Source organism: Lycium barbarum, chromosome 4 (genome assembly GCF_019175385.1).
Source record: "Lycium barbarum isolate Lr01 chromosome 4, ASM1917538v2, whole genome shotgun sequence".
Lineage (NCBI taxonomy): Eukaryota > Viridiplantae > Streptophyta > Magnoliopsida > Solanales > Solanaceae > Lycium > Lycium barbarum.
This window is the reverse complement of record NC_083340.1, coordinates 42,735,733-42,762,773: the sequence shown is the minus strand read 5'-3', so window position 1 is coordinate 42,762,773 and position 27,041 is coordinate 42,735,733. Positions and strand designations below refer to the sequence as shown.

The 27,041-nt window shown below is 35.4% G+C and overlaps 1 protein-coding gene across 1 annotated transcript; it reads right to left on the bottom strand.

Moving 5' to 3' along the window:
- Positions 1–4,436: 4,436 nt before the first annotated feature.
- Positions 4,437–14,818, bottom strand: LOC132638404 ((+)-neomenthol dehydrogenase-like). The gene is made up of 5 exons (XM_060355298.1): positions 14,784–14,818; positions 13,325–13,592; positions 8,572–8,601; positions 5,855–6,037; positions 4,437–4,814 (listed from the first exon to the last, which is right to left on the bottom strand). The coding sequence occupies exons 1-5, from the start codon at positions 14,816–14,818 to the stop codon at positions 4,437–4,439; spliced, it is 894 nt and encodes a 297-aa protein (XP_060211281.1).
- Between the last annotated feature and the right edge of the window lie 12,223 nt (positions 14,819–27,041).

Below are 27,041 nucleotides of genomic sequence, written 5' to 3'. Positions count from 1 at the left end.
AATGAACTTGGTCCCCTTTTTAATAACTTAAAAATATGATCCATCGGGAAAATATACGGACACTTATACGGTCCGTATAAACTTATACGGTCTGTATAAGTGATCGTGAAATCGCCGCCTCAAACATCTCGTTTCTGTGACCATTATACGGCACATTATACGGTCCGTATAATTTTATACGGTCCGTATAAGTGACTGTATAATCTCATCAGTGAGGGACCTTCACTGTGACGATTCTGCGGACCATATAACATTATACGGATCGTATAATCGGCCGTGTAACCTATCTTTTCTCTGATCTTGTTCTCGTCACTTCGTTTGATCTCCAATCCTTATGGAACCTTCTTGATACTTGTTTAACACCTCATTAACGATCTAAGGGACGTTATAATTCTTCTCCAAGACACTATTAAATCATCATTAACTTGTTACTCGTAAATCCTTTCCGATACACATCGTATGCCTTGCCCTCTCTTGGCAAACTTTCTCCTCTTACTCCGAATGTTTTTGCAAATCTCAATTAGGGTCATCAAATGTCATTTCTCACTTATTGCAATACCGTATACTTCGTGCCCTTCATTAGTCTATTCACTGTGCATCAACGGGGAATTTTCCGAGGTGTAACAAAAACAAGTTTTACTCTCCATATTATTCCACTATAAAATTTTCAAAAAGGTCTTTTGACCACACTATTTTGGCCACAATGGCCCAAATGAAGTAAATTCATATGAGTATTTAGGTCAAATTTAATAATTTATATTTACTTAATGTCATTTCTATCTTTTTTTCTCAAAGTTTATCTTAATTTAAAATTATACAATAGAGATTATGGTTATTTTTACATAAGTATGATCAAATTTGGGTCAAATTGGTGTGGCCATTTAGCAACTCTCATTTTTTAAAACGGGTGTTCGCTTCACTTTTCTTGGCTTTAACAGTTTTCTTAGTGATGAATATTCTTACTTTATACTTCGAATATGCTTACAAGAAAGTTCGAATATGCTTAAAACAACCAGTTCGACCTAGTTGGCTTAGGAAACTAGAACAATTTGAAGAAATTAAATTATCCTGGTCTATGAATCTAGTTGTCCACTCAAATTCAGATTTTTGAAACCAGAAAAAGAATCAAAGACTTGTGATTGTAAAATTAGATTAATTTATAACTTTTTATAATAAGTAATGTGTACTAGACTCGTTTGTGGATATTTGGTTGAAAATGTTTGTTGATAAGAAAAATCACAACAATAATTAAACAACACTTTACATTACTAAAACTATAGATACTATTTCATATTTACCAAATATAGCAAGGTCTTTTCAATTGCAGTAGATTTGGGCCTTTCGTAGCTCAACTATTTTTGGGCTAAATTGTGGGAACAGGATATAGTTTGTGGGCTGATTTTGGGGGGAAGATTTCCATCACTTTACCGTTTTCATCTTGTTTCCTTTTCAATTTCAAACATTCTCTCTCTACACGGGTTGTTTCAACCGTGATTTCTCTTGCTCTCATCTTCATCCACGATTTTATCTTCATCAACCCACGATTTGTTACTGGTTAGGAGACATTTTCAGTTTAGGAAGAGTTCACATTTCAACATTTTTCTTGTTTGTTTTTTGTTGTTCAAATAAAAATGAGTAAATTCCTGCACTTTCTTCTCCTCCTAAGTCTCCGGATTACGGCTACCCTAAGGCAGGACTGGAACCGAGTTTCGAGTTGCATGTAATGTGGGTAAGAAACCTCCCTCATCACCCCGATAGAATAGGTCTAAATTTAAACATGATATACCAAATTCTATTCCGACTGTAGATCTTCAAAAGTTGCTATCCGGAAAGAGGCATAAAGAAAGAGGAAAGAAAATCTTCGGGTAAGTCAAATCAAAACCCTGATGACGATGATTTTGAAGATGAAATCGATAATCCTAAAGCTACTGCACGATGAAAGCTTAGCACGGGTCCAACACAAAAAATAATACTACACTTTTCTTTTTGGGAAAAAAAGGACATATATGGCCGCTTGGCCATAACTAATCCCATCCTCTAACCCAATTTTTCCCAAACCCAAAATGTAGCAATTAAACAAATTCCATCCATTAGTCAAAACTTAAATAAGATAATTTTCAAATAAAAACCTAAACACAAAAATGTTTGAGGCGATTTATATATAATATGTGTCATTTGTGTATAAAATATGTATTAGTACCTATTTGTAATGTATAGAAACTGTATAAAATATGAATCACTAAGGTATGTATCATTTTTGTATATAATATGTATCATTTATATATATAATGTGTATCAGCACAGTGCAACTGCCCTGTATAGAATAAAAAACTGTATCATTTTTATATATAATATGTATCATTTTTATATAGAAAGTATATATATAATTCCAGCATGTGTATATAAGCTGTATCAGTCTTGTATAGAGAGTGTACCATACGTATAAAAAATGTATTACGGAAACCGTATCATTGTGGTTATAATATGTATCACTATTGTGTATGTTAAAAATATATATCATATCATTATTGTATAATATGTGTATAATAAATGTATAATTAACGTATAATTTATGTATAATAAATGTATGATTAATTTCAGCATATGTATATAAAGTGTATATATAATTCTAACATATGTATACATGTTGTAGCAGCCATTTAGTGGCGACGTTTTTGTGGCCACTTAGTCGGCACAAAAAGTCTTTTTTTTTTTAAAGCGCCTGAGCTATTGGGCCGGCCAGCCTTGGCATTATTTTGGGCCGACCGACCATTTTTTGGCATTAATTTGGACCGACCGGAACACCTAGTGGGATTAAGCCCAAACAGTAGTTAAATATGAGATTAGTTTGGTTGAGCGGACACACAGTGTCCTTTTCCCTTTCTTTTTAATCTGTCTAAAAAAATGATATATTTTTATGTTTAGAAATTATTTAACTTAAAATTTTCCTTTTTAACTTTAATGAAATGATTTAAATCCACAAAAATATTTATGACTTGTTTTAGACCATAAGTTTCAAAGATTTTTTTTTTTTTAAACTTCGTACCTAGTCAAACTATGTCACATAAATTAGGACAGAGAGAGTACCTTTTAGTAATATAATTATGAAATTTTTATTATAGAAAGTATTATAATTCAATTAATTGAAAATATCAATAAATTATTTTACTTAGTCCGCTTCTTCCATATATGACTTTTCTGGTTTGGTTCTCCAATTGAGAGATTTGAAATACACCTTCTCCTACCGAATTTCATGCCATTATCTCTTTCTACTCAACAACACTGAAAAGCGCTTTCATGTGTTAGCATCTGTTGTAGTCTTAAATTTTTAAGTATAAACCAACTTCATTATTTTAAGAAAATATGTGTATACGTTTCTTGACCGTTTATATTTCGTCTTCTTGATGTTATTCCTCATTATTTATGTGAGACGTATGTTTCTAAAATTAGTGCATTTTTATCATTACCCAAAAGTATAAGTTTTAAATCTTTTGGTTTATGACTTCTTTAGCAGTTTTTGAACTTCATCATTTTAAGAAAATATGTGTATACGTTTCTTGACCGTTTATATTTCGTCTTCTTGATGTTATTCCTCATTATTTGTGTGAGACGTATGTGTCTAAAATTAGTGCATTTTTATTCTTACCCAAAGATATAAGTTTTAAATCTTTTGGTTTTATGAATTCTTTAGCGGTTTTTGTGTTCAATTTAAATCGTTATTTCTTTTTTCCTGAATTTCTCTTCCTTAAATTTTCTGTAAGCGTACCTTTACCATTTTCTGAACTTATTATCATTATTTGAATGTCCTTTTTTTTTTTGCAATTTTCTCCTGCTTCTTCACGTGGACCCCGCTTTAATTTTTTTTTTGACAATTGTCTCTTACTTCTTCACGTGGACCCCACATTTTTTTTTGCAATTGTCTCCTAATTCTTCACGTGGATCCCACCTTAATTTTTTTTTAAATTACTATTGAGTGGGTTGACGACCAAACTCACTCTTCTATAATAGTTAAAAATAAAATAAGAAAGAGAAGACATGATTTATGTTAAAATGTGTATACTTCAAACTCTTTTTGTTGGTTTTAGTTGATTAATATTTTTTGTTTGATGCCGTAAAGAGTTGCCTGATATTTATAGTTTAAATTTTTTACAATGCATAATTGATGCTAAATTAGAAAAAAATTATTTAAAATTATTTTTAAAGTAGTTGTTAATAAATTTAATATTTAATCTAATTACGGATATTTTAGTAAACTTATTAGGTAATTTTCAGTAGAGTCAAATGAAAAAAATAAAATGACATTAAACCACAATAAATGATGCAATCTAAATGTTATATCCATAAAATAATACGTCACAATATAATATAACGTCATACATTATGAAACGTTGGATAACAACCGTCCAAACAAGCTGTAAACAATCCCAATCAAATTATTAGAAAGGTAACACCTCTTTCCTGGTGAAACACTTTCCCGATTGTCCTCCCTTAGGTAAAAGTGCAAGCCAAACAGGGGATTCAGCACCCTCTTCAACACTTAATGTACCTTGATTACAAGTCATATCGGTTTTAACAAAGCCTGGACAAACACGATTGACGAGAAAACTTGGGTATTTCTTGGCCAATTTTCTTGTATAGGCATCCGTGGCTGCTTTTGATAGTGTGTACGCAGATATAATTAAAGGCCAATTTTTGGTTTCCAACAAACCCTCCTTGAAATCTTTGAGAAAATTATTCAAAACGTCATCCACTTTATCTTCTGTTAGATTCGCAGAATCACTTAACATTCCTATAGCCCATTCATTGCGTACAGACTGAAACAACATTATATTGTACCAAAATGCAAATTATCAAAAGATTAGTATTATTTTAAAAAAAATTGTATATATATTACATGTTGGATGATATTACTTTATTTAAATAGTAATCTCCAAATTATAGAGAATCTTGAATTTACAAGAGAGAAAATATGTTTTCTTTTCTCTCAAGGCATTTCGCCTAGGGGTGGGCATGGTATGGTACAGTGGCGGACCCAGGATTTTGAGTTCGGGGGTGCTGGACCCAGGAATTTTGAGTTCGGGGGTGCTCTATTAACTATTTATATCTGTTTCCTTTATATTTTCTATACAGCTATACACTCCGTGACTGAATTTAATGGGTGCTGGAGCACCCAAAAATTGTACATGGGTCCGCCACTGGTATGGTAGATACCGATTACCATACCGAAATCGAAATTTTTTATACCGCTGTTTCGATTTCGTTATTCTGGTATTTGGTACGGTATTTGGTATGCATTTTTAAAAGTTTAGTATTTGGTACAATATTTGGTATTCATAAAGAAAATACCGAAATATTGAATACCCTACCGAAGTATATAATTACATATACAATTCATATATCTTAGTATTATAATACTAACAAATATATAAACTAGTATTATTAGAAAATTAATTGTTTAAACGTTGAAACTTTGACTGCTCTATCTTGATTTAAATGTCTTTTTTTGTGTAATTGATTTAAGAGGGGATTGCTTGTACTTTCTTTTAAATATTTTTACACGTGTAAGGTGTTTAATACATAATATTTGAGCTTAAGTAGTGGAAGTCATAATTCTCCACGATTTGAGCATATGTAAGTCGAAGTCGGACAAACTAAGGTACCGATTTACTGTACCGTAAAATACAGAAACTGAACTTTAAAATACCGAACCATATTAAATTAATTTAGTACTGTAACATTATAGTATATTTAGAAATCGAAAATCGAAATTACCGTACCGAAATTTCAAATAGCGTACCATGTCCACCCCTAATTTCGCCCCTAAGAATAGTTGGAATTTAATTAGATGAATTACCTCCAACATTCCAATCTCAGAGGAGACATTGACAATACGTGGTGAATCGGATAATTGAAGTAGAGGTAATAATTCTTGTGTCATCAATTTTGGCCCATAATAGTTTGTATTTATACATTCTTCAGCTAGATCATAATTTTGGGTAGCTACCTCAAGCTCCTGCTGGAATAGCTCTGGTCGTGGCTAAAATTAAAAACGTACTCGAGAAATTAAACTCTCAGAATATAATTTAGTTTAATTAAGATATCGATTGTGTTGGAACACCATGAAAAATCCATAAGCGAAATAAAGAATAACTGTTGTTACGTATTAAAAATACAAATACTTACAGCTTCTTGACTTGTAATAGCATCTTTATTCATACATACTCCCAGAAGTTTTGGTTTCAATGGTTTTCAAAAAATCGACATAACCGACCGAATCGTATCGTACCAAACCGATTTTTAGGTTTTTTTTAATAAAACTGACGGTTTTTATTTCAATTTATAACCGTACCGAATAATTAGATTGATTTTTAATTTTATAAAATAAACCGAAAAAAACCGAACCGAACCGAATAAGTGTATATATCTAAAATATATTTTATATATTAAATTTACATACAATAAAATATTAAAATTTTCGCCTTGAGTTTGGGATGATGAAAATGACTACAAGCCGGCAACATAATTAACACCCAACTCTGAAACATATTATACTACTCCTATTGAACTTAAATTATTTCTAGTATCTCGAGTAGTAACTAGTAAGCTACAAGGTATTCCAACGATCTTGGATAGAAAGCTACAAAGTATTAGATATCTTTTCTCTCGTATGATTTTAAATTCTCTTAGTGGATACTCAATCATAGTAGTCTCAGTTCTTGGTCTCATCTTTATTGATTTTTCCCCCTCGTGCGACCTAAAATATATTTATTTTTGCTTAACATTATTTTACACTACTGTAAAATAGTGGTATCAAGCTCTATTCTTGTCTTCTTTCATGTTTTCTTGATTCATTACGTTTTAATCAGTAAAAATATCTAGAGAATTTTGTCAAAGTCATATAGAAGTATGTATGATATTGTGTCTTAACTTTTACTAGTGACTATAATATGATGTTCCTTTAAAAAAAAAACCGAAACTTAACCGAACTGTACCGATACCAAAGAGAAACCGACATGATGGAACGGTTTCGAAAAGTCTAATTTTGGTTCTACAAAATGAAATAACTAAAAAATTGGGACGGTATAAATTTTATAAAATAATCACCCGAACCATACCATTGACACCCCTGCCCAGAACTCCGGCATTATTCACTTGTTTTGGTTGTTTAGAAATGGTTATTATATTTACATAGTGGTTAAGCAAAGTGATAAAGGGTTAACCAAATTAATGAACGTTTAAGAAAACATAAAAGTAAATTAAATAGAGATTAAGAATGCAAATCTCAATTTGAAGCGCATTATGGAAGGTCTCTTGAGTAAGCTGCTGCGTCGCCCCAATTGAATAATATTATGACGATCTATCCATAAATACACTCAAGTATCCTTAAGTTCTTCAACTTTTAGAAGTCTCTTAATGTCCACTCAAGCGCAACTAAATTTTTGAACTCTAGAAACTCCCTATTTTGTCCAAAGGATATCTCAAAAAAAATTTATTAAGTAATTTTGTTGCGTAGATTGCATATAGTAGTGTTGATATTTTGTGGAGAATATTAAGCACTCTCTATCTATGTATAAGTTCTTTTGTCTTATAAAAAAATTGAAAGCACAATTCTCAAAAATCCCTATTATTTGAATTTGTCATAGGATTGTACTGTGTTTCATTTGAAATTAATTATGTCTCTACACAATAATAAATAAATAAATATGTGTCTGTATCTCTTTTTTCTCATTTAAAAATCCAAAAATAAATTCATCCCGCAAAGAGAAGCAAACAACCAAAATAATTTGTTTCTGTAGATGAATATGCCAGTGCAGAAGCTTATACCAGTATAACTCTGGTTCAATTGTGACAAAGATTGAATACATACGCACTACAAAAAACTACAGAAATGGCAACAACTCTTTGGCAACAAAAATAATATTATTGACAAAATTTAATATTTGACAATAACTTAGTTTTATTATTAGCATATATGATGAAACTTTTAAAAATGAACTTTTTTTGTTGCCAAACAATTTAATTTGTTGCCATATATTGACTATTGTTGCAAAAAAGTACTTTTGACAACAATAAAGAAGTTATTCCATGTTGTTACAATAACAGCCGATGGGAAAAATTTATGCAACAACAAAAATTTTTGTTGCCAAAAAGTACTTTTTTGCAACAATAGTCAATACTATGGCAATAAAAAATTTTGTTGGTAAATATTTTCTTTCTTGTAGTGACTGACTAATGTAAGAAAAAAAATAGGAGTAATTTTGTTTTGATTCTTTGGGTTGTAAGCATACCATAACATTTTGTGAAGTTGAGAAGATATTCAAGCCAATCCTACTCAAAAGAGGAAAGAAATAAAAGGATTTTTTTTTCTTTGTTGGTGAGTGTTATTGGGATTTAGATCCTTTCTAGGAAAGGATTAGACCTATTAGTATAAATACATGCTAGCTAAGATTTATTAAGTAGGACAGAACATAAAACCTAAGAGTATTCAATCTTTTAACTTACTTTCTCCCTTGATATTAATAAAAGTGCTAGCCGTTCTTCATGGACTAGGATCACATCGATCCGAATCACGTTAATTACTGTGTTTTTATCATTTCCGCACTAACAATTGGTATCAGAAGCCTACAGGTCGTGAGATCTAGGAGACGAGGACACTATGACATCTATGAAGTTCGAGGTAGTGAGTTTTGATGGGCGAAGTAGTAACTTCAACATTTGGAAGATCGATATCTTAGCGTTGTTACGGAGAAGAAGGATCAGCCTATGCTTTGGGCGACTCGTATCCCGAAAATACAAAAGAGGCCGAGAAGTAGAAGATTGAGATGGATGCGTTTAACACAATTCAATTATCCTTATCAGACAGTGTGTTATGTAAAGTCATTACCGAGAAAACAGCTGCGAATTTGGGGAAGAAACTTGAAGATATCTACTAAAATAAATCCATAACAACTAGAATGTTGTTAAGGCAGCGTTTACACACCTTCAAGATGAAAACGGGTACAACTTTGCAGGATTATCTTGATGCTTTTAATAAATTGGCTATGGATCTTACTCACGCTGATATTAAAGTGGGAGATGAAGAACTAGCGTGTACTCTACTGTTTTCATCATCATCGGCGTACAAAGACGTAGTTAATTCAATGATGTATATTAAGGAAGTGGTCACGTTACAGATGGTAAGACATGCATTGAATTCGGATGAATTAAGAAACCATATCAACAATGGTGAGAAAGAGGACCACGGTGAGGGTTTGACGGTTAGAGGTCGCTCGAGCCAAAGAGAGAGGCAAATCAGTAGTTAGGTCAAAGTCTAGGAAAAAGGTGAGTAGGAAGGATGCTGAATGTTAGGGTTGTTGTCAAAAGGGTCAGTTTGAGAGGGATTGCCCGAATAAGAAGATTGATAAAACAACAGCCAGTGCATCTACGGTTCAGGTAGCTCAGACATCTGGAGAAGATTATTTGATAACTGTTTCAACAGATGACATTCAGACACACAAGTGGATTTTAGATTCAGCTTGTACCTTTCACATATGCTTCAGAAAAGATTGGTTTACTAGCTACGAGCAGACGAGTGAGACTGTACTTATGGGTAACGACGCAATATGTGAAATAGCAGGCATTGGTTCAGCCCGTATACGGTGTCATGATGGCATCATAAGAACATTGTCTAATGTTCGACATGTTCCTGATATGAAAAAGAATCTGATCTCCTTTAGTACCCTTGATAAGCTCGAATATAAGAATGCGGGTGAAGGTGGAATCTGCAAGGTGACTAAGGGTTCTCTGGTCATGTTAAGGCCAAATTGGAGGGTGGTCTTTTTGTACTTATGGGCAGCACCATTCTAGTTACTGCGAATGCTGCAACCTCACAGTTATCAGATGATGACAAGGCTAAGATGTGGCATATGAGTTTAGGTCACATAAGCGAAAGGGGGTTGGCAATTTTGAGCAAACGAAACCTTTTGAAAGGTGAGAAGATTAATACACTTGATTTTTGTAAGCATTATGTCCTTGTAAAGCAGAAACGGGTCAGCTTTAGCACGGGCAAGCACAAAACCGAAGGGGTACTTGACTATATTCATTTGGATTTATAGGGTCCATCTCAGGTTTCATCTAAGGGTGGAAAGAGGTATCTTCTTACTTCCATTGATGATTTTTCTCGTAAGGTTTGGGTATACTTCTTAAAGGGTAAAAGTGATGTCTTTGAGAATTTCAAAAACTGGAAGACATTAATTGAAAATCAGTGTGATAGAAAGATTAAGTGTCTTCGAACAGATAATGGCTTGGAGTTTTGCAATGAAGAGTTTGACAATTTCTGCAAGATTCAAGGTATATTGAGACATAGAACTGTTAGGTATACATCACAACAGTATGGAGTAGTTGAAAGGATGAACCGCACTCTTCTTGAGAAAGCATGATGTATGCTCTCTAATGCCAAGGTGCCTAAGGAGTTCTGGGCGGAAGCAGTAAATACTGCTTGTTATGTTATTAACCGTTCTCCAGCGTCGGTGATTGACTGCAAAACTCCAAATGGGGTATGGTTAGGTAAACTGTCTGATTACTCATACTTAAGAATCTTCGGATGTCCCACGTATTATCATGTAAGTGATAAAAAACTAGAACCTAGAGCTCGAAAAGGTTTATTTATAGGATATGTTGAAGGGGTAAAAGGATATAGAATATGAAGTTTAGATCCTCTTATGTTTGTAATAAGTAGAGATGTTACTTTAGATGAGGCCTCTATGCTAGATCCTGTAAAGACTTCTATTGAGTTTACAGGACAAAAAGTTCTTACAACAGAAACAGTGGAGGAAAATGTGTAACTTACCAAGCAGGAGGATCAAGTGACTCAGGTGGAGTCAGATAATGAAAAAGCTCACACAGTAGTACTTGAAGGTGAACCATACAGTATAGCTACTAGAAGGGACAAACGAACTCCGAAGCCTAATCCAAAATATTACCCTCAGCCTTTGCAAGCTAATCTTGTGGCCTATGCATTAGCTACTGCTGAGGAGGAAATAAAAGATCTGGAACCTCAAGCTATACAAAAGCTACTATGTGTGGTGAAGCTGATCAATGGCGTTTAGCCATGACCGAAGAGATGGAGTCTCTGCACAAGAACCAGACATGGGATTTGGTGAGTCTACCAAAGGGAAAGACAACTGTTGGTTGCAAATGGGTCTTCAGAAAAAAGGATGGCATTCCGGTTATAGAAGATGATAGATACAAAGAGAGTTTGATTGCTAAGGGATTTTGTTAGAAGGAGGGAATCGAATAAAATGAGATTTTCTCACCAATCATGAAGCATAGCTCAATTCGTTTGTTGCTAGCTTTGGTTGCCCATTATGACTTGAAGCATCATCAACTTGATGTCAAGATTGCATTCTTACATGGTGAACTTGAAGAGGTGATCTTCATGAATCAGCCCGAGGGTTTCCTTATTAAAGGAAAAGAAGACCAGGTTTGTCAATTGAAGAAATCTTTATATGGTTTGAAACAGTCACCACGACAGTGGTACAAGAGATTTGATGCGTTCATGATTACCAAAGGTTTCTCAAGAAGTGCATTTGATAGCTATATGTATCACATGACGGTATCTGGTAATTCAAATATTTATTTACTGTTATATGTTGATGATATGCTTATTGCTGCTAATAGTATGACAAGGATAAATGATTTGAAGAAACTGCTAAGTAAGGAGTTTGACATGAAAGATTTAGGTGAAGCTAAGAAAATCCTTGGAATGGAGATTCACATGAAGAACAGTGAGGCACATCTCTCACAGAAAAAGTATATTGAGAAGGTAGTTTAGAGGTTTGACATGAATAAATGTAAACCCGTTACTTTACTGTTAGCATAACATTTCAGACTCTCTTCTTTGATGGCACCACAATCAAAGGAAGAGGTGGAGTACATGTCAAAAGTTCCTTATTCTAGTGCATAGCATTATGTATGTTATGGTTTGCACTCGGCCTGATATTGCTCAAGCAGTGAGTGTGGTAAGTCGATTCATATCTAATCCGGGTAAGACACATTGGGAAACAATTAATTGGATATCGAGATTTCTTAAAGGTTCTTAGAATATTGGTCTAACTTTTTGTTGGATGAGAAATGAAGGCTTCTCGGTCCTTGGTTATGTGGATTTTGATTTTGCAGGTGATCTTGATAGAAAGAGATCAACAACGGGCTACATCTTTACTCTTGTAGGTAGTGCCATAAGTTGGAAGGCAACTCTCCAGTCTATAGTTGTTTTGTCCACAACAGAAGCTGAATATATGGTAGCAGCAGAAGTAGTAAAGGAGGCTATATGGTTGAAAGGTTTGGTGTCAGAATTGACTAGGGTTCAATATGAGCCAACTCTAAAATATGATAGCCAGAGTGCTATTCACTTGATAAAAAAATCAGAGATTTCATGATCGCACCAAACATATTGATATCAGATTCCATTTTATTCGTGATGTTGTTGAACAAGGCACAGTTAAGGTCTTGAAGGTTGATACAAAGGACAGTACAACAGATATGTTGACTAAGGTGGTTCCTCTTGTCAAGTTCAGTCATTGTATGAATTTGGCAAGAATTCGCATCAACTGATGCGTCAGGATAGAGAACGGCAGGGCAAGGTAGAACTAGTAGTATGTACAAGGTTTCGGTTAGTGTCTCTTGTTTCCTACACGGAGTTAGCTCACGTAGGCTTAGAGACATTGGATTGAATGACGTTCATATGGAAGCTCGAAATTCATCTCAAGGTGGAGATTGTGAAGTTGAGAAGATATTTAAGCCAATTCCTACTCAAAAGAGGAAAGAAATAAAAGGAAACTTTTTTTCTTTGTTAGTTTTCGAGTGTTACTGGGATTTAGATCCTTTCTAGGAAAGCATTATACCTAGTAGTATAAATACATGCTAGCTAGGATTTATTAAGTAAGACAGAGCATAGAACCTAAGAGTATTCAATCTTCTAACTTATTTTCTCCTTTGATATTAATAAAAGTGCCGGCCATTCTCCGTGGACTAGGATCGCATCGATCCGAACCAAGTTAATTACTGTGTTTTTATCGTTTCCGCGCTAATACATTTGCATGACTATAAACTTTTTGAAACTTCTCATCTTAAACATGCTAATTTAAATTATTTTAGCACCCAAGGGTGTGACATATTAATTAATGAAGTGACTGGAAATCATGAGGTCTCAGGTTTAATCCCAATTGATCATTGTCCAAGTTTTGACAGATAAAGTTATCCAACACCTGCCCCGTAGAAGATAACAGATACCCCGTAAAATTATATGAAAATGCAAAAAGAAATATATATCAAGAGGAGTACTGACAATGGTCAATGGAAATACCAAGATATCAAGCTTGCCAAACCTGGCCTTGACGAAATCTTTGAATAGTGCAATACTTGAAGGGTCAGTTATATTAAGCTGATGAAAGTTAACATAATAATTAGAGAGGCCAGAATCCATTAGTGTATCAATAGCTTCTGCCCCTTTATTCTCATCTCTAGCTGTTAGTATCACCACAACACCCTTTGAGGCTAGTTGTCGACATATTTCTAGTCCAATTCCTCTATTCCCTCCAGTCACAACTGCAATCCTGATAACAAATTAATCATTGAAACCATAAGAAAGTTAATGACCAGCTTACTCTTTAATTGCATCCAGTGTTTTAAAAGGCGGGGGCGTAAGGCGGGGCGTTTTACATACGTCTCGACGAGGCGTAAGCCCCATGGGTATTTAATTTTTAAAATTTCTTAAAATGATATAATTACAATAAATATTTTTAAATAGGTAAAATTACATAAAAAAAATAAATGAAAACTGTAAATAAATGAAATATATATATATATATATATATATATATATATATATATATATATATATATATATATATATATGTATGTATGTATGTATGCATGTGTGTGAGCGCGCGCGCGCTTGATCCTCACAGAAAAATGATCAAAGCAATACATTATACACCGCTTATAACTTGTAATTATATATAACATAATTTTACAAGTATAAACAATACAATGAAATAAAAGCTATTATGAAATGCAAAACAATTCTAACATTTTAACTTTCAAACACGGAAAAAAATACAGTTTCTTAAAACACTATTACTATCATACTATTCATTTTATCTCCCTATAAGCAAATAATCAATAAAATTTATCAATATTACAATTAAAACATAACTTCTTCATGAACAAAGAATAAAATTACATGATAATTCTGATACATAGGACTTATGACCAATGACAAGTGAAAATGTACAATTCCGCTATGTGTTTTTTTTAAAAAAATTAAGTGATATTCACCCTCACGACGTTCTCAAATAGTAAATATCCAATACTACGACTTCTTATATGAGTTACACCCAATCTTCTATTTCTATAGATGAAAAACTATTAAGTATCATTATTTTGTTAAACAATTATGAGGGTGAATGATTTTAATTAAGGAATTTAAAATATAATTTGTGTAAGAACTGTTAGGTGAGCCCTGGACGTTGGGCGTTAGGCGTGTTTAGGGCGTACGGTTGGACGCTTAGGGCGTAAGCCTCGAACTAAGTCCCGCAAGTTAGCCCTAGGGTGTTTTGCCACTGCCCTGCCCCGAGGCGAGCCTCGGGGCGAGTCCTGACATTGCCTTTTAAAACAATGATTGCATCCAAAAGTAGCTTAAGAAAATTAAAATAAAAACTACTCATGAGGGAAAAGACAATAAGCTTGGCTCATTAGATAATGAAGAAATAAATAAAAATAAAATAAAAATTACTGAATAGTACCTTTCAGTTGCCCGGAAGTTGGGGGCTTCTGACATGGTTTATGAAGTTCTCTATGTTGGAATGTGTATAAGAAAGATAATAAGATTCCCAGTCAAGTTCTTCTTGTCGTCGTTATCAGAAGTGAAAGTGTAAATTTATATTGATCCAAAGTTTGGGCATATAATTAAGCAACAGCACATGTTATTCTGAATTTGATTTTTTAAGGTTAATTTTGATGAGTGGGTACTAAAACTACCTAACCTAACAATTAAGCAGCAGCATACCTTTTCTGAATTTGATTTTTAAGGTATATGTTATTCTAACAATGCAAGTTAGACGCAAGAGGGCATAAATTGTGTCTTGCTCGATTTTAGAGAGTTAAAGAACCTAGACACAAACAGAAAGTCAAGTGCGGAAATTAAACTATAGAAGTTGTTTTACGTGGAAAACTCTTTGCTCAAGGGATAGTAAAAAATCACGACCTACCCCAGTAGGATTTACCTGAAAACTTCACTATCTTCCTCCTTTGACCTATATGTGGCTATACGCCTACATTAGAATAATATTTTATCTTGCATTGTTCTTGTCATTTAAACACATTTGAATGGTGGAGTGACGGGGAAAGAGAAAGAGAAAGGAAAAGGGAAGAGAAGATGGTGGTGGAGGTGATGATGATAATGGGGTGGGGAGAAACAAGGCAGAAGGAAAGAAATGGTGATCGGTAGTAGAGGTAGTGGTGGAAGAGAAAGGAGGAACAAACAAATAAAAACTCAAAATTAGGGGAAGGGTCAAATTTTCCCTTGAACACGGGGTCAAATTTGCCGTTGAACTGTGAGAAAAGTTCAAATTTACCCTCCTTTTAAAAAAATTAAACCTTAATTATGTGACACGTGGCATCACCGGGTGCTAAACTTCCAGCGTTAAAAAATCAGGGCAAATTTGTTCCATATCTCATAGTTCAGAGGCAAATTTAATCTCAACTAATAACGATGAGGGCATATTCGACTTTAACGGAGAGCAAATGTGTTCCATACCGTTCAAGGGCATATTTGACCCTTTCTCCTACTTTCAAGAAGTATTATTTGCTTCTTGATTCTTTTTTTTCCCTCTATTTTTCTTATTTTATTTGTTGTTCTCTGACAAATTCTATTTTCTTGATTTGTTCGAGGTAACGTGCAAGAAAATATCCATATATATATTAAACTGCTTTTCAACTTGATTTGCGATATACTCTCTCCGTTTTAATTTATGTAAATCCATTTGACTGGATACAATATTTAAGAAAGAGTGAAGACTTTTGAAATTTATGGTTCAAAATAAGTCTTGAATATTTGTGTGGTTGTAAATCATTTCGTAAAGTGAATTTGTTTCCACATTAGAAAAGAAGTCATTCATTTTGGCACGAATTAAAAGGAAATAGGTTCATATAAATTAAAACAGAGGGAGTAATATTTTGTACGTTACCTCGAAGAAATATTATTATAGGAGTATATTGAATTGCTTTTCAACCTGACCTGCCATAGATTTTGAAATATTATTTAAATAAGTTAGATTTTGAAGATTATTTAAATATTAGTAATTGTAAATATTAAATTGCTTTTCAACCTAATCTGCAATATTACATCTTGCAATAAATAATATTTAATTTAGCATCGATTTTTTGGTTAAAATCAGTCATTATTGTCATGTGATCCTACTTGATCTCCAACTGACCACCAGCAGGCAATATTTTCCTTCTCTAATGACTTATTATTTCACCCTTTTAAGGCACCCATAAGACCAAATATATCATAAAAAATAATGGAGCTTCTTGAGAAAGTGTGCCAGTTGAATAAGACGGACATTAAGCAATGCTAGGTGGTAAAATGTTTAAGAAAATATCTTGAATTATGTACAAGAAAACGTACTCGAATGTAGACAAACGTGTTCAAAGATTCCTATGAGAGAAAAAAGGTTACTCCCTCCGTCCAAAATTATAGTGGATTTAGCTCAAATATATTATCCCACGAGAAATATAGACTAATTGGTTTCTTGTTACGACGTATCCGCGACTTAAGTAGTACAAAAAAAGAAAAATTGAATCAAACTAATACAGAAAAAAAAAGCACATTAATAAGTTTCACGAAACGAATTGCGTGCGTGAAAGGACCAAACTGCAAAATTGCACTTTGAGCCTTTCACGCACTAAATTCGTGCGTGAAGTAGCAGCGTTTTTTTTTTTTTTTTTTTTTTTTTTTTTTTTTTTTGTGTTACCTTTCAAATCACATTTTTCCATACTTTGGGCAAAGATTAGTCATGTTTCAAAACCCCAAAATATCAATATTTTATATAAAACTTAATATCTTTTTTTGCGTACAATAATGTCGGCTCATTACATCAAGTCCACCTAAACGTTTGGATCGCCGTTTTAGGGGTTCTAAAGTGCCCCGAAGTAAGTTTTGAAACTTGTCTATTTATAGGGTTTTGATTTAAGTGTTTTATTATATTTGAATGTACAAATATAAATATTTGATTTAATAATAATTCATCCAATACGAGAGGTTTATACTTCATACGAGGCCATCTAAATACTGAATGATAACTATTGTTGTATGCAAACTCAGTAAGTGGCAAATGATCATCCCAACTTCCTCCAAAGTCTAACACACATGCTCTTAACATATATTCGAGGGTCTGAATAGTATGCTCAGCTTGCCCATCAGTCTGGGGGTGGAATGCTGCGCTACGACTCACCTGTGTCCCCAAACCCTGTTGAAAGGACTTCCAGAAGTTAGTTGTAAACTACGCACCTCTGTCGGAGATAATGGCTACCGGAACACCATGGAGTCGTACTATCTCCTTGATATAAAGCTTTGTATAATCTTCAGCTGAGTACGTAGTTCTAACAGGCAGAAAATGAGCTGACTTTTTGAGTCTATCCATAATTACCTATATAGAATCATACTTACACTGAGAACGAGGCAGGCCTGTAATGAAATCCATATTAATCACTTCCCATTTCCAGGTCAGAATCTCCATAGCTTGTAGCAATCCACCAGGCTTCTGATGTTCGATCTTTACCTGCTGACAATTAGGACATTGAGCTACGAACTGTACTATGTCTTTCTTTATTCCGTCCCACTAATAAATTGACTTAATATCATGATACATCTTCGTTGCTTCCGGATGAACAGAATAACGGGAACAATGGGCTTCTTCCAAAATCTGGCGGCGTAACCCTGCAACATCAGGAACACACAGTCTGCCTCAGTACCTGAGAAATCTATCTGCAGAAATCTCATATGATGACTTCTTCTTCTGAGGGAATGTATCTCGATAATGAAATAACATGGGATCCTCATACTGGCGCTCTTTCACCTCAACCACTAAAGACGAAACAGCTGAATCCCGAATAGTAACCCCTGTGTTGTTCGAGTCCAATAATCGAACTTCCAAACTAGCTAACTATTGAAGCTCACGAGCTATTCCCTCTTCTCTGACTGAACATCACATAAGCTGCCCATGGATCTGCGGCTAAGGGCATCGGCTACGACGTTCGCCTTTCCCGGATGATATAAGATGCTAGCATCATAATCTTTGAATAGTTCCAACCATCGCCTTTGCCGCAAATTTAACTCCTTCTACTTGAAAATATACTGGAGGCTCTTGTGGTCTATATAAATATCAACATGAACGCCATACAAATAATGCCTCCACATCTTTAATGCATCAATCACCGCAGCTAATTCTAGATCATGAGTCGGGTAGTTTTTCTCGTGTTTCCGTAACTGCCTTGAAGCACAAGCGAAAACTTTACTGTGCTGCATCTTTACGCAACTTAGTCTAACTCCTGAAGCATTACAATAAATAACATAACCCTCTGATCTTTCTGGTAGTGTCAAAACTGAGGCCGAAGTCAATCTATTCTTCAGCTCCTGAAAACTGTGCTCACAAGCATCCGTCCATTGAAATTTAGCCGAATTCTGAGCCAACTTCATCAGTGGTACATAAATAGAAGAAAAACCTTAGACAAAACTTCTGTAGTAACCTGCCAAGCCCAGAGAATTATGAACTTCAGTAGATGTGGTAGGTCTCAGCCAAGTCTTCACCGCTTCAATCTTCTGGGTATCCACCCGAATACCATTAGCTGAAATAATATGCCCTAAAAAAGTTACTGAATTCAACCAAAACTCACATTTTGAGAACTTTGCATATAACTTCCGGGCCTGAAGAACTCTAAGGATAGCACGTAAATGATCCGCATTCTCTGCCTCAAATCGAGAATACACCAAAATATCATTGATGAACACAATCACAATCGAATCTAGGAAAGGAATGAATACATTATTCATAAAATCCATAAATACCGCTGGAGCGTTCGTTAACCCGAACGACATCACACGGAATTCAAAGTGACCATATCTGGTTTTGTAGGCCGTCTTCGGAATGTCCTTCTCTTTAACTCTCACTTGGTGATACCAAATCTCAAATCTATCTTTGAGAACCATTTCCACCCTGCACCTAATCAAATAAATCATCAAATTTTTGGGAGTGGATACTTTTTCTTTATTGTCACCTTATTCAGCTGCCTTAGTAGATACACATCGGTAAGGACCCATCTTTCTTTCTTACAAACAACACAGGAGCTCCCCACGGCGACGAACTAGGCCTGATAAAGACTTTCTCAATAAAATCCTTCAACTACTCTTTCAACTCCCTCAATTCTGCAGGAGCCATTCTATAAGGAAGAATAGATATTGTCTTAGTATCCGGTAACACATCAATGGCAAAATCAATCTCCTGTTTTGGTGGAAGACTTGGAAGCTCATCCGGAAACACATCTGGAAACTCATTCATTTCTGGAATAGATTCAAGAGTCAGTGGCTCTGCTTTTGTGTCTTGAACCCGGACTAAATGATAAATACACCCCTTAGCAATTATCTTCATTGCCTTGAGATAGGAAATAAACCTACCTCTCGGAGATGTTGTATTACCCTTCCATTCTATAACTGGCTCTCCTGGAAACTAGAAATGAACCATTTTTGTTCTACAATCAACATTAGCATAACAAGAGGCCAACCAATCCATACCCATAATGACATCAAAATCTACCACATTCAGCTCAATCAAATCTGCCATGGTACGACGATCACAGACTATAACCACACAATTTCTATATACCTGTCTAGCTATCACTGGGTCACTAATAGGTGTAGACACTCTTTCGGAGAGAGGAGCAGTTTAGTAAAAATATGTCTGAGTCGTTACCATCTGTGTCCAACCCTTGTAAGTCCTTATCAAAAATAAATATGTCTCCCACTCTGTATAAAACCCTTTCTTGTAAATATGACTACCTTTATGAAGTTGATATCCTACCCGATGAAAACAAAGTGTTAACTCATATTAGAACTACCATCAGAAATGTTGCTTAGATACAAAATAAGATGATGAGCAGGGTGGAGACAATTGAGAAAAAAGCTAAACAAGCATCTTCTCAACATGCTGGACTAGAAAAAACCAAAAACTCAATTACTTTCTCCCGAACTACGTTTGACCTGAATTCCTGTTGCGACATGATACGTAGGCGCTTTTGAGCTCGGTTCTCATAAAAGAAAAAACCAAAAACCATTAATAAAACCCCAGAGGCAATGAAGCAAAATGGAAGCGGCCAAATTAAGCCGCGAGGACCGATCAGTGCAACTCCACACTTGGGCATAATTTTTTAGAGGATCTCAAAAATTCCTATTAAGAACAATCAACAGGGAGATAGTAAAATAAGACGAGATAGTAAAATAAGACCCTACACTGGGGCGGAATTTTTTAAGGGGACCTCAAAAATCCCCGCATGATGAGAAACAACAAGAGCTGCTCAGGGCAAGCCCGAACTTAGACAGGACTTTCGAGAAAGGTCTTAAGCTTCTTCCATCAAGATTAAGAATCAACAGTCATACCTCCAAGGGGATCCGGAAGGCCGCGCTCACAGTCACATGTCATGACAAAGATTTTCAATTTTTTTTTTTATATATAATAACGAAGTTGTATATATAGAACAATGCGCTTTGCTAATTTGTACTGCAGATTTCAAGAAAAATGTATACACTCGCTAGTATAAGCGCGCTCCAAAACCATCTCTAGGAATACTGAGGCCAAGAGGGTTCAGAAGGACGTTCGGAGAAGCTATCAGACGGGAGGGCAGCAGCGCTAATCGGCCTTTTAAGAAACTCACATTTTTCTATGGATACAGGTCTTAACAGGAAAGCGACGAAGCTGCGGAGGCCAAAACCTTCAAGCGTAACTTGTCGGATTATTAGGTACACTGCAAGACGAATGGACAAAAGAAATACATCCGACCAGGAGATGGATCGCACGAGGAAGGGATGAGAAATATGCCCGACCAAGAGGCTCAGAAAATAAAGGAACGACGCATTGGATTCGAAGGAAGTAGCTGGCCAAAAGAGTCGTGAGAGGGAAAAATAACAGAGGCCAAGTTGACCAAAGGGTCCCGAGAGGGATAAATGACAAAGGAATGAACAGTAAAGACATATCAGGCTGAAAGAAATGGACGAAGAACAAACAACAAAGATACAATCGACCGAAAGGGTTAACAAGAACAAATAAATGACAAAGACATATCTGACCACAAGAGTCATACAAAGAATGAATGACAAAGACCTATCTGACCACAAGGGCACAAAAAGCGGATGACAGACATATCAGGCCAAAAGGGCCGCAACGAATGAGCATAAAGACATATTCGACCAAAAGGGTCATGAAAAAATAAAGAGGCATATCCAACCATAAGGGTCGCAGCCCACACTGCGGATGAGAGAAAGATCATCCAGCTGCAAGGGCCATATTTGTATCCTTTAATTCCTTTCAATTCTTCCATTCTTTAAATTCCTTTCAATTCCTTACTTTCTTGTCGCCAAGAGAGCCATTGCATGTTTATTTTCTGCTGCCGAAAGGGCCATTGCACGTTTATTTTCTGCTGTCGAGAGGGCCATTGCACGTTTTTTTATTGCCGAGAGGGCCATGCCAAGAGGGCCATTGCATGTTTATTTTCTGCTGCCGAGAGGGCCGTTCATTCATACTGCCGAGAGGGCCATTCATTCATTCATACTGCCGAGAGGGCCATTCATTCTTTCATTCATACTGCCGAGAGGGCCATTCATTCATTTCATTACATATTGCCATCACATGTTTGCTTTTGCTGCAGAAGGGCTTATTTATGCAAATATCATGAAGACCTCTGCGATATGTTAGATTTCAGAAGCAGGTGCACAATCTCCGAGAGAGAGCCAACCTACTGAACCGGATCCCGACAAATTGTAGAACAAACACAAAACTTTTCTTACGCGGCCGACCAAAAAAAGGTGCCTATGAGAGTCAAGGTCTCCGACCAAGATTTGGAAGACCCTACTCTCGGACTCAGTAAAGTTTGTCTGCTCTTGATTTCTTTTACTAAAAATAAAAAATAAAAAAATAAACGGCAACCGTTCGGTACAAATCGGGAAGTCCGAAGGTGTTCCCACATAAAGGGACACACCCTTCTCCTGCGAGTCGAACTACATGTGGCCTGATTCCCTAAGACTAGGGATATATAGGCAAACTTAAGACCAAAGAGTCGGTCACCCTCCCACAAGTCTCGGAGAAAACCTCACAACACCGGTGATCTCAAGACCTTTCAGCTATGCACATGAAATCTTTAGTAGAGTCGAACTACAAGTGGCCTAAGTTCTCGTGTAACCCGAGATATGTAGGAAACCCAGAAGTCAGGGTTCAGCCACACATGTGAGAATTGCTTGAAATTTTATGGCAAGATGAGTCGGGTTCGTCAAAAATTTAGGTTAGTCAAATTTCGTTGCCCAGGGATGGTCCCACCATCCCCAAACACCGAAGGGGCAATTGTTGATACCTAATTTTTGACCTCCCAAAATCTATTTTAAGTGTTGGAGTCCTTGGACAATAAATAAAATCAGTTGTGCACCCTTAAGGGGTCTAGGATAATTTTTAATGAAATTATTTGGGACAATATTTCACCCTTTTGAGTTGATAAAGAAACATCTGAGGTACTTTTATTTTTTTGTGGAAATTGATTTTGAAGAAGACTTTATTTTATTAATCGAAGGGGCAAGAAAATCCTTTTGGATAATTATTTGTTTAGTTAATTAAATCAAGAAAATTAGATTAATAGTAATTTTATTCCAGTTTTATTGTCCAAGGCACTTTGAGTAATTAAAAGGAATGACCATTTTACCCTTTAAATCCTGATTCTGTGTGCGTAATCGATTAATTTTCTTAACTCAGAAAACGGTATCTGTAAAATGATTTTTACTCTTACTTAGGTGGTTGTATTCTTAAATTATTTAAGCCCTAATGGACTAACAATTAGTTTTCATTATTTATTTATATATTAGCCTATTTTTCCCCCGACCCTTTATATATATATATATATATATGCATATACACCACCCACCCCACCCCCACCCCCACCCCCGTCCCTGTTTCCGCCCCGTCCCATCCCACACAACTAGTGGCGTGAGGAGAGAAGGCAAAGCATTCAATGCTTTCTGCTTCTCTCCCTAAAATCAGGCCAAACAAGCCTTAAAGTTATAACACCCCCCCCCCCCCCAATGTTATATGTATCTGTTAGGATTGAGGTGTTTTGAACCTTTGATTTCATTTTTGCTTCAAATCTGAGCCGTTAATTTAGGCTTGAGAGTGAGACTTGCACAAAAACTTGCAAGTCCCACATCGACTGATTGTAGTTTCGAGCATTTTTGGGGTTTCTATAAATAGAAACCCCCATTCACGAAAGAAAGGTCGGATTATTAAGAAATATTAGGGATTTGAAATATTAGTCCTTAAAAAGTTAAATTTTGTCTCAAAAGTTTAAGGTTTCTTCGATTTGCTCAAAAGCCTAGTCTCTAAATTTTGTTGTTCTTTGTCATTCTTGGCATCTCTGGGCTTGAGTTTGGAGGAGGCAACATCCAAGTCCCATTTTGGTCTAGGCCATGCCAACAAAAGGTAATATTCAGTCTTGTATTTTCCTTTGTTTAATTTCAGTCTTATAATACTTGTTTTAGTTATGTCCTAGAGTTATTATGGCTTTTCCTAGTTACCTGTGATTATATGGTGTTTAATTTAGGTTTGGAGTTTGGTGTTTAATCATTTGGTGACATTGTTAATTGATTTCTGCTTTGTGTCCTTCCAGATTAGTCTAGTCTAAGTTGATATAGATATTGGTAGAACTTGTTTGAATCTGGACCATTATGTTCCTTATATTTGTTCTTATTTTCTTTTATAGATAAAATGGATTTTGATGAAAAAATGAATCAGTTTAAGCACATTTGCCTTTTTTTTTTGAATTAGTGCACATAGGACTTGTGTTAAGCTTAGCTAAGACAGTAGTTTAATGGAGTTCTTCTATTGATATTTGCTTGGTCTTTTTTGTTCTTACTTGACTGAGGCTTAGATTTGAAGTAGGTTCATGTTTTAACTTGAAGTATCCACTAATTTTTTTTTTTTTTACTTTAGTCTTTAAACTAAATGGTTAATGACTGGAGTAGTTGTTGTTACAGTCTAGTCTGTTTAAGTGATTAATCCCTGAGAACTGATTGTTTGTTAATTAGCCTGGTCTATTTCTTCTTGGTGTGCTTCTCTTTCTTGGTTGAAACAACCTTGTATGCTTGCTTATGTATGATCACATAACCTCCAAGGTATTCCATTTTGTCCAACATTGTTGCCTACATTTGATCATGTACACCTCCCTCCATTTTAATATGCCTGCTGGACATGCCAGCCTAAGTTTAGTCTTGTTGAGGTTTAGTTGGCTGAGGTTAGTGATCCCCTCCTAGACATGAGATGCTTACATAAATATATTTTGAGGTTGGCTATCTTTTGGCTAGGCTGTTTGGGCCTATACAAGTATTTTGGTTTGTTGTAATTGCCCTTTGGCAATTGTTTATTTTTTTGCCTTGTATTTCTGTTCACAACTGCTGGTGCTGCTTGCCTTTGCCCTTTCAAAAGAAGTTGTATTTGATTTGGTCAAGTGCTATTTTGTGATATCCAGTTTCTCTAGGAAGATTGTTTCTGTGTATATACTTGTATAGTGTCCATGACTGTTCATTGAAGCTACTAGCACATTACTTTTATGTCCACAACATTTTGGTTCTGTGCTCTCTCTGTCCACTCTCAATAAGGCCCAAATAAATCTAAGGCCACGCGTGGTAATTCGGGGTTGTCTTAATCTCCCGGTGTTAGCCATGCCTGGGGTTCCTCGAAACCCCTTGGAATTTGTGTGACATCGGATATACGGGATCTAGACCTAGTCCCCATGCCATGCCTAAGTCTTAGAATAACTTGAGGTTTGTTGGAGTAGGCAAAGGGGTAAGTATGGATCAAGTGTGGGCTGCCTATATATATATGTGTGTGTGTGTGTGTGTGTGCGCATACTTTATATTATACATGTGTGTGTATTCATAATTTTAGTTATTTACCTTGGTGATAAGTTCAGCGATTATAAACTAACCGGTGTTTTCTTTCTTTTCCCCCTCTCCTCCTCCTATCACGCGACCACTCGGTCACAAATGCATGAAACCACCCTCTTGGGCCTAAGGCCCAAGTAGGAATACCACTTCAAATTAGAGTCTGAGGAGACAAAGGGAAGATAGCAAGGCGCGCAGAAGGCCCAGCCATGGGTGAAAATGGCCAACTAGGGGCTTGGTAAGCCCCTAGTCTAACTTGGTCTCTTCACATTTGGTTAATTTATTTCCGACTTGATGTATTTGTAAAGATGTGTATTCAAACTCATATTATAGTGGAAAATCCTTATGATTGGAATTAGACGTCTTAAGACAATGGTTCTTATGCCGTTTAGTAGACTTTAGGTCCCCATACACATTTTTCATAAAAAAAAAACACGGACTTGAATATAACGTTTTTATAATGACTAAGTATGTAAATGGGATAACTCAAAACTGGTTTTATTACATATACAAATTAAAGATAAAGTTTTTCTCTAAACCTAAAACAAGGATATCGGCTTTTTGACAAAAGAATTTCGAGAAGCAAGTTTCTTTTTTTAACTCAGTCAAATACGAACGAGCATTCTTTTTAAATCAATTTTTTGATAAAATGGGCTCACACAGGAAAATGACTTCTAACCTTTGCAAACTTTCCTTTACACAAAAATTGTAATGCTCTCCTTTCTGACAAAATATGCACAAAACAGATTTGGATAAAAGGCAGAGTTTTTCAAGTTATAACACTTATCCTTAAAAGGTTTTAAAATAAATGAAGGGGTTTTCTCTTATAATGCTGTTTTGGCCTAGAATGGGCCTAACTTAAAGCATATTTTCAGGCGAGATACACTTGTTCAAATATAAAATGCCTTTATAAACAATTAAAGAACCTATGCGTAATATAAAGTTCCGGATAAAGACAGAAACATACCAATACGAGTCAACCCGAACCTCGGTGTATGAGTATAAAACAACTTATAAACAACGTTTACTTCACAACTTATACTTATTCCTTATACATAAATGGAAGCTATTTATACTCAGATAATATAAATCCGAAATTACAATACCTATATAAATAAAGAGGATATATTCTTCCAAAATACATGATATGCATGACAGTTCTTTTCTTAAGGGAAAATAAACACGAAATAAGAAATTTAAGCAAATACTCATATACTGGAATTCGAAGGTCAACCGTATAGTACAGATCCTTAATACTGGGTTGCCGAACACCTTCCCCAGGGGATCATCAGAACCCTTAACTAGAACTCTGGATTACGAAGGTATTTTTTCACTGCATTTGAATAAACCCTTCAAAACCGGTTTTCCTAATTTCCTAAAAATTAGGTGACGACTCTTTTTCAAAACAAGTCTAAAAGAGCGTCAATGAGTTCGTAGTAGCCTTTTTGCGCCTTAAACCCGCGCGAAAAAGTGAACCATTACATCTAATTCCCTAAATATGTAAGGAACCACGCCGACCTGATGTCCCTAAAGAGGGATACGTGGGAAGCCCTCATTGGGTCTGGTCCGGGAAACTTTCAGGTAAGATAGTGTAAGGATATATAAAGAAGATATCCTCCTATGCAACCTGAACTATGGAAGGGCCTGATTTCCCACGGAGGGATACGTAGGCCGTCTACGTAAGACTCAGCCCCTATATTACATAAAATATTAGCCCCCCCCCCCATATTTTTCCAGGATGATGAATTGAGCATAGTCAAAGTAAGTTAGCCACGAAAACAATCAAACTAGGATCTTCTAAAACTAAAATCCC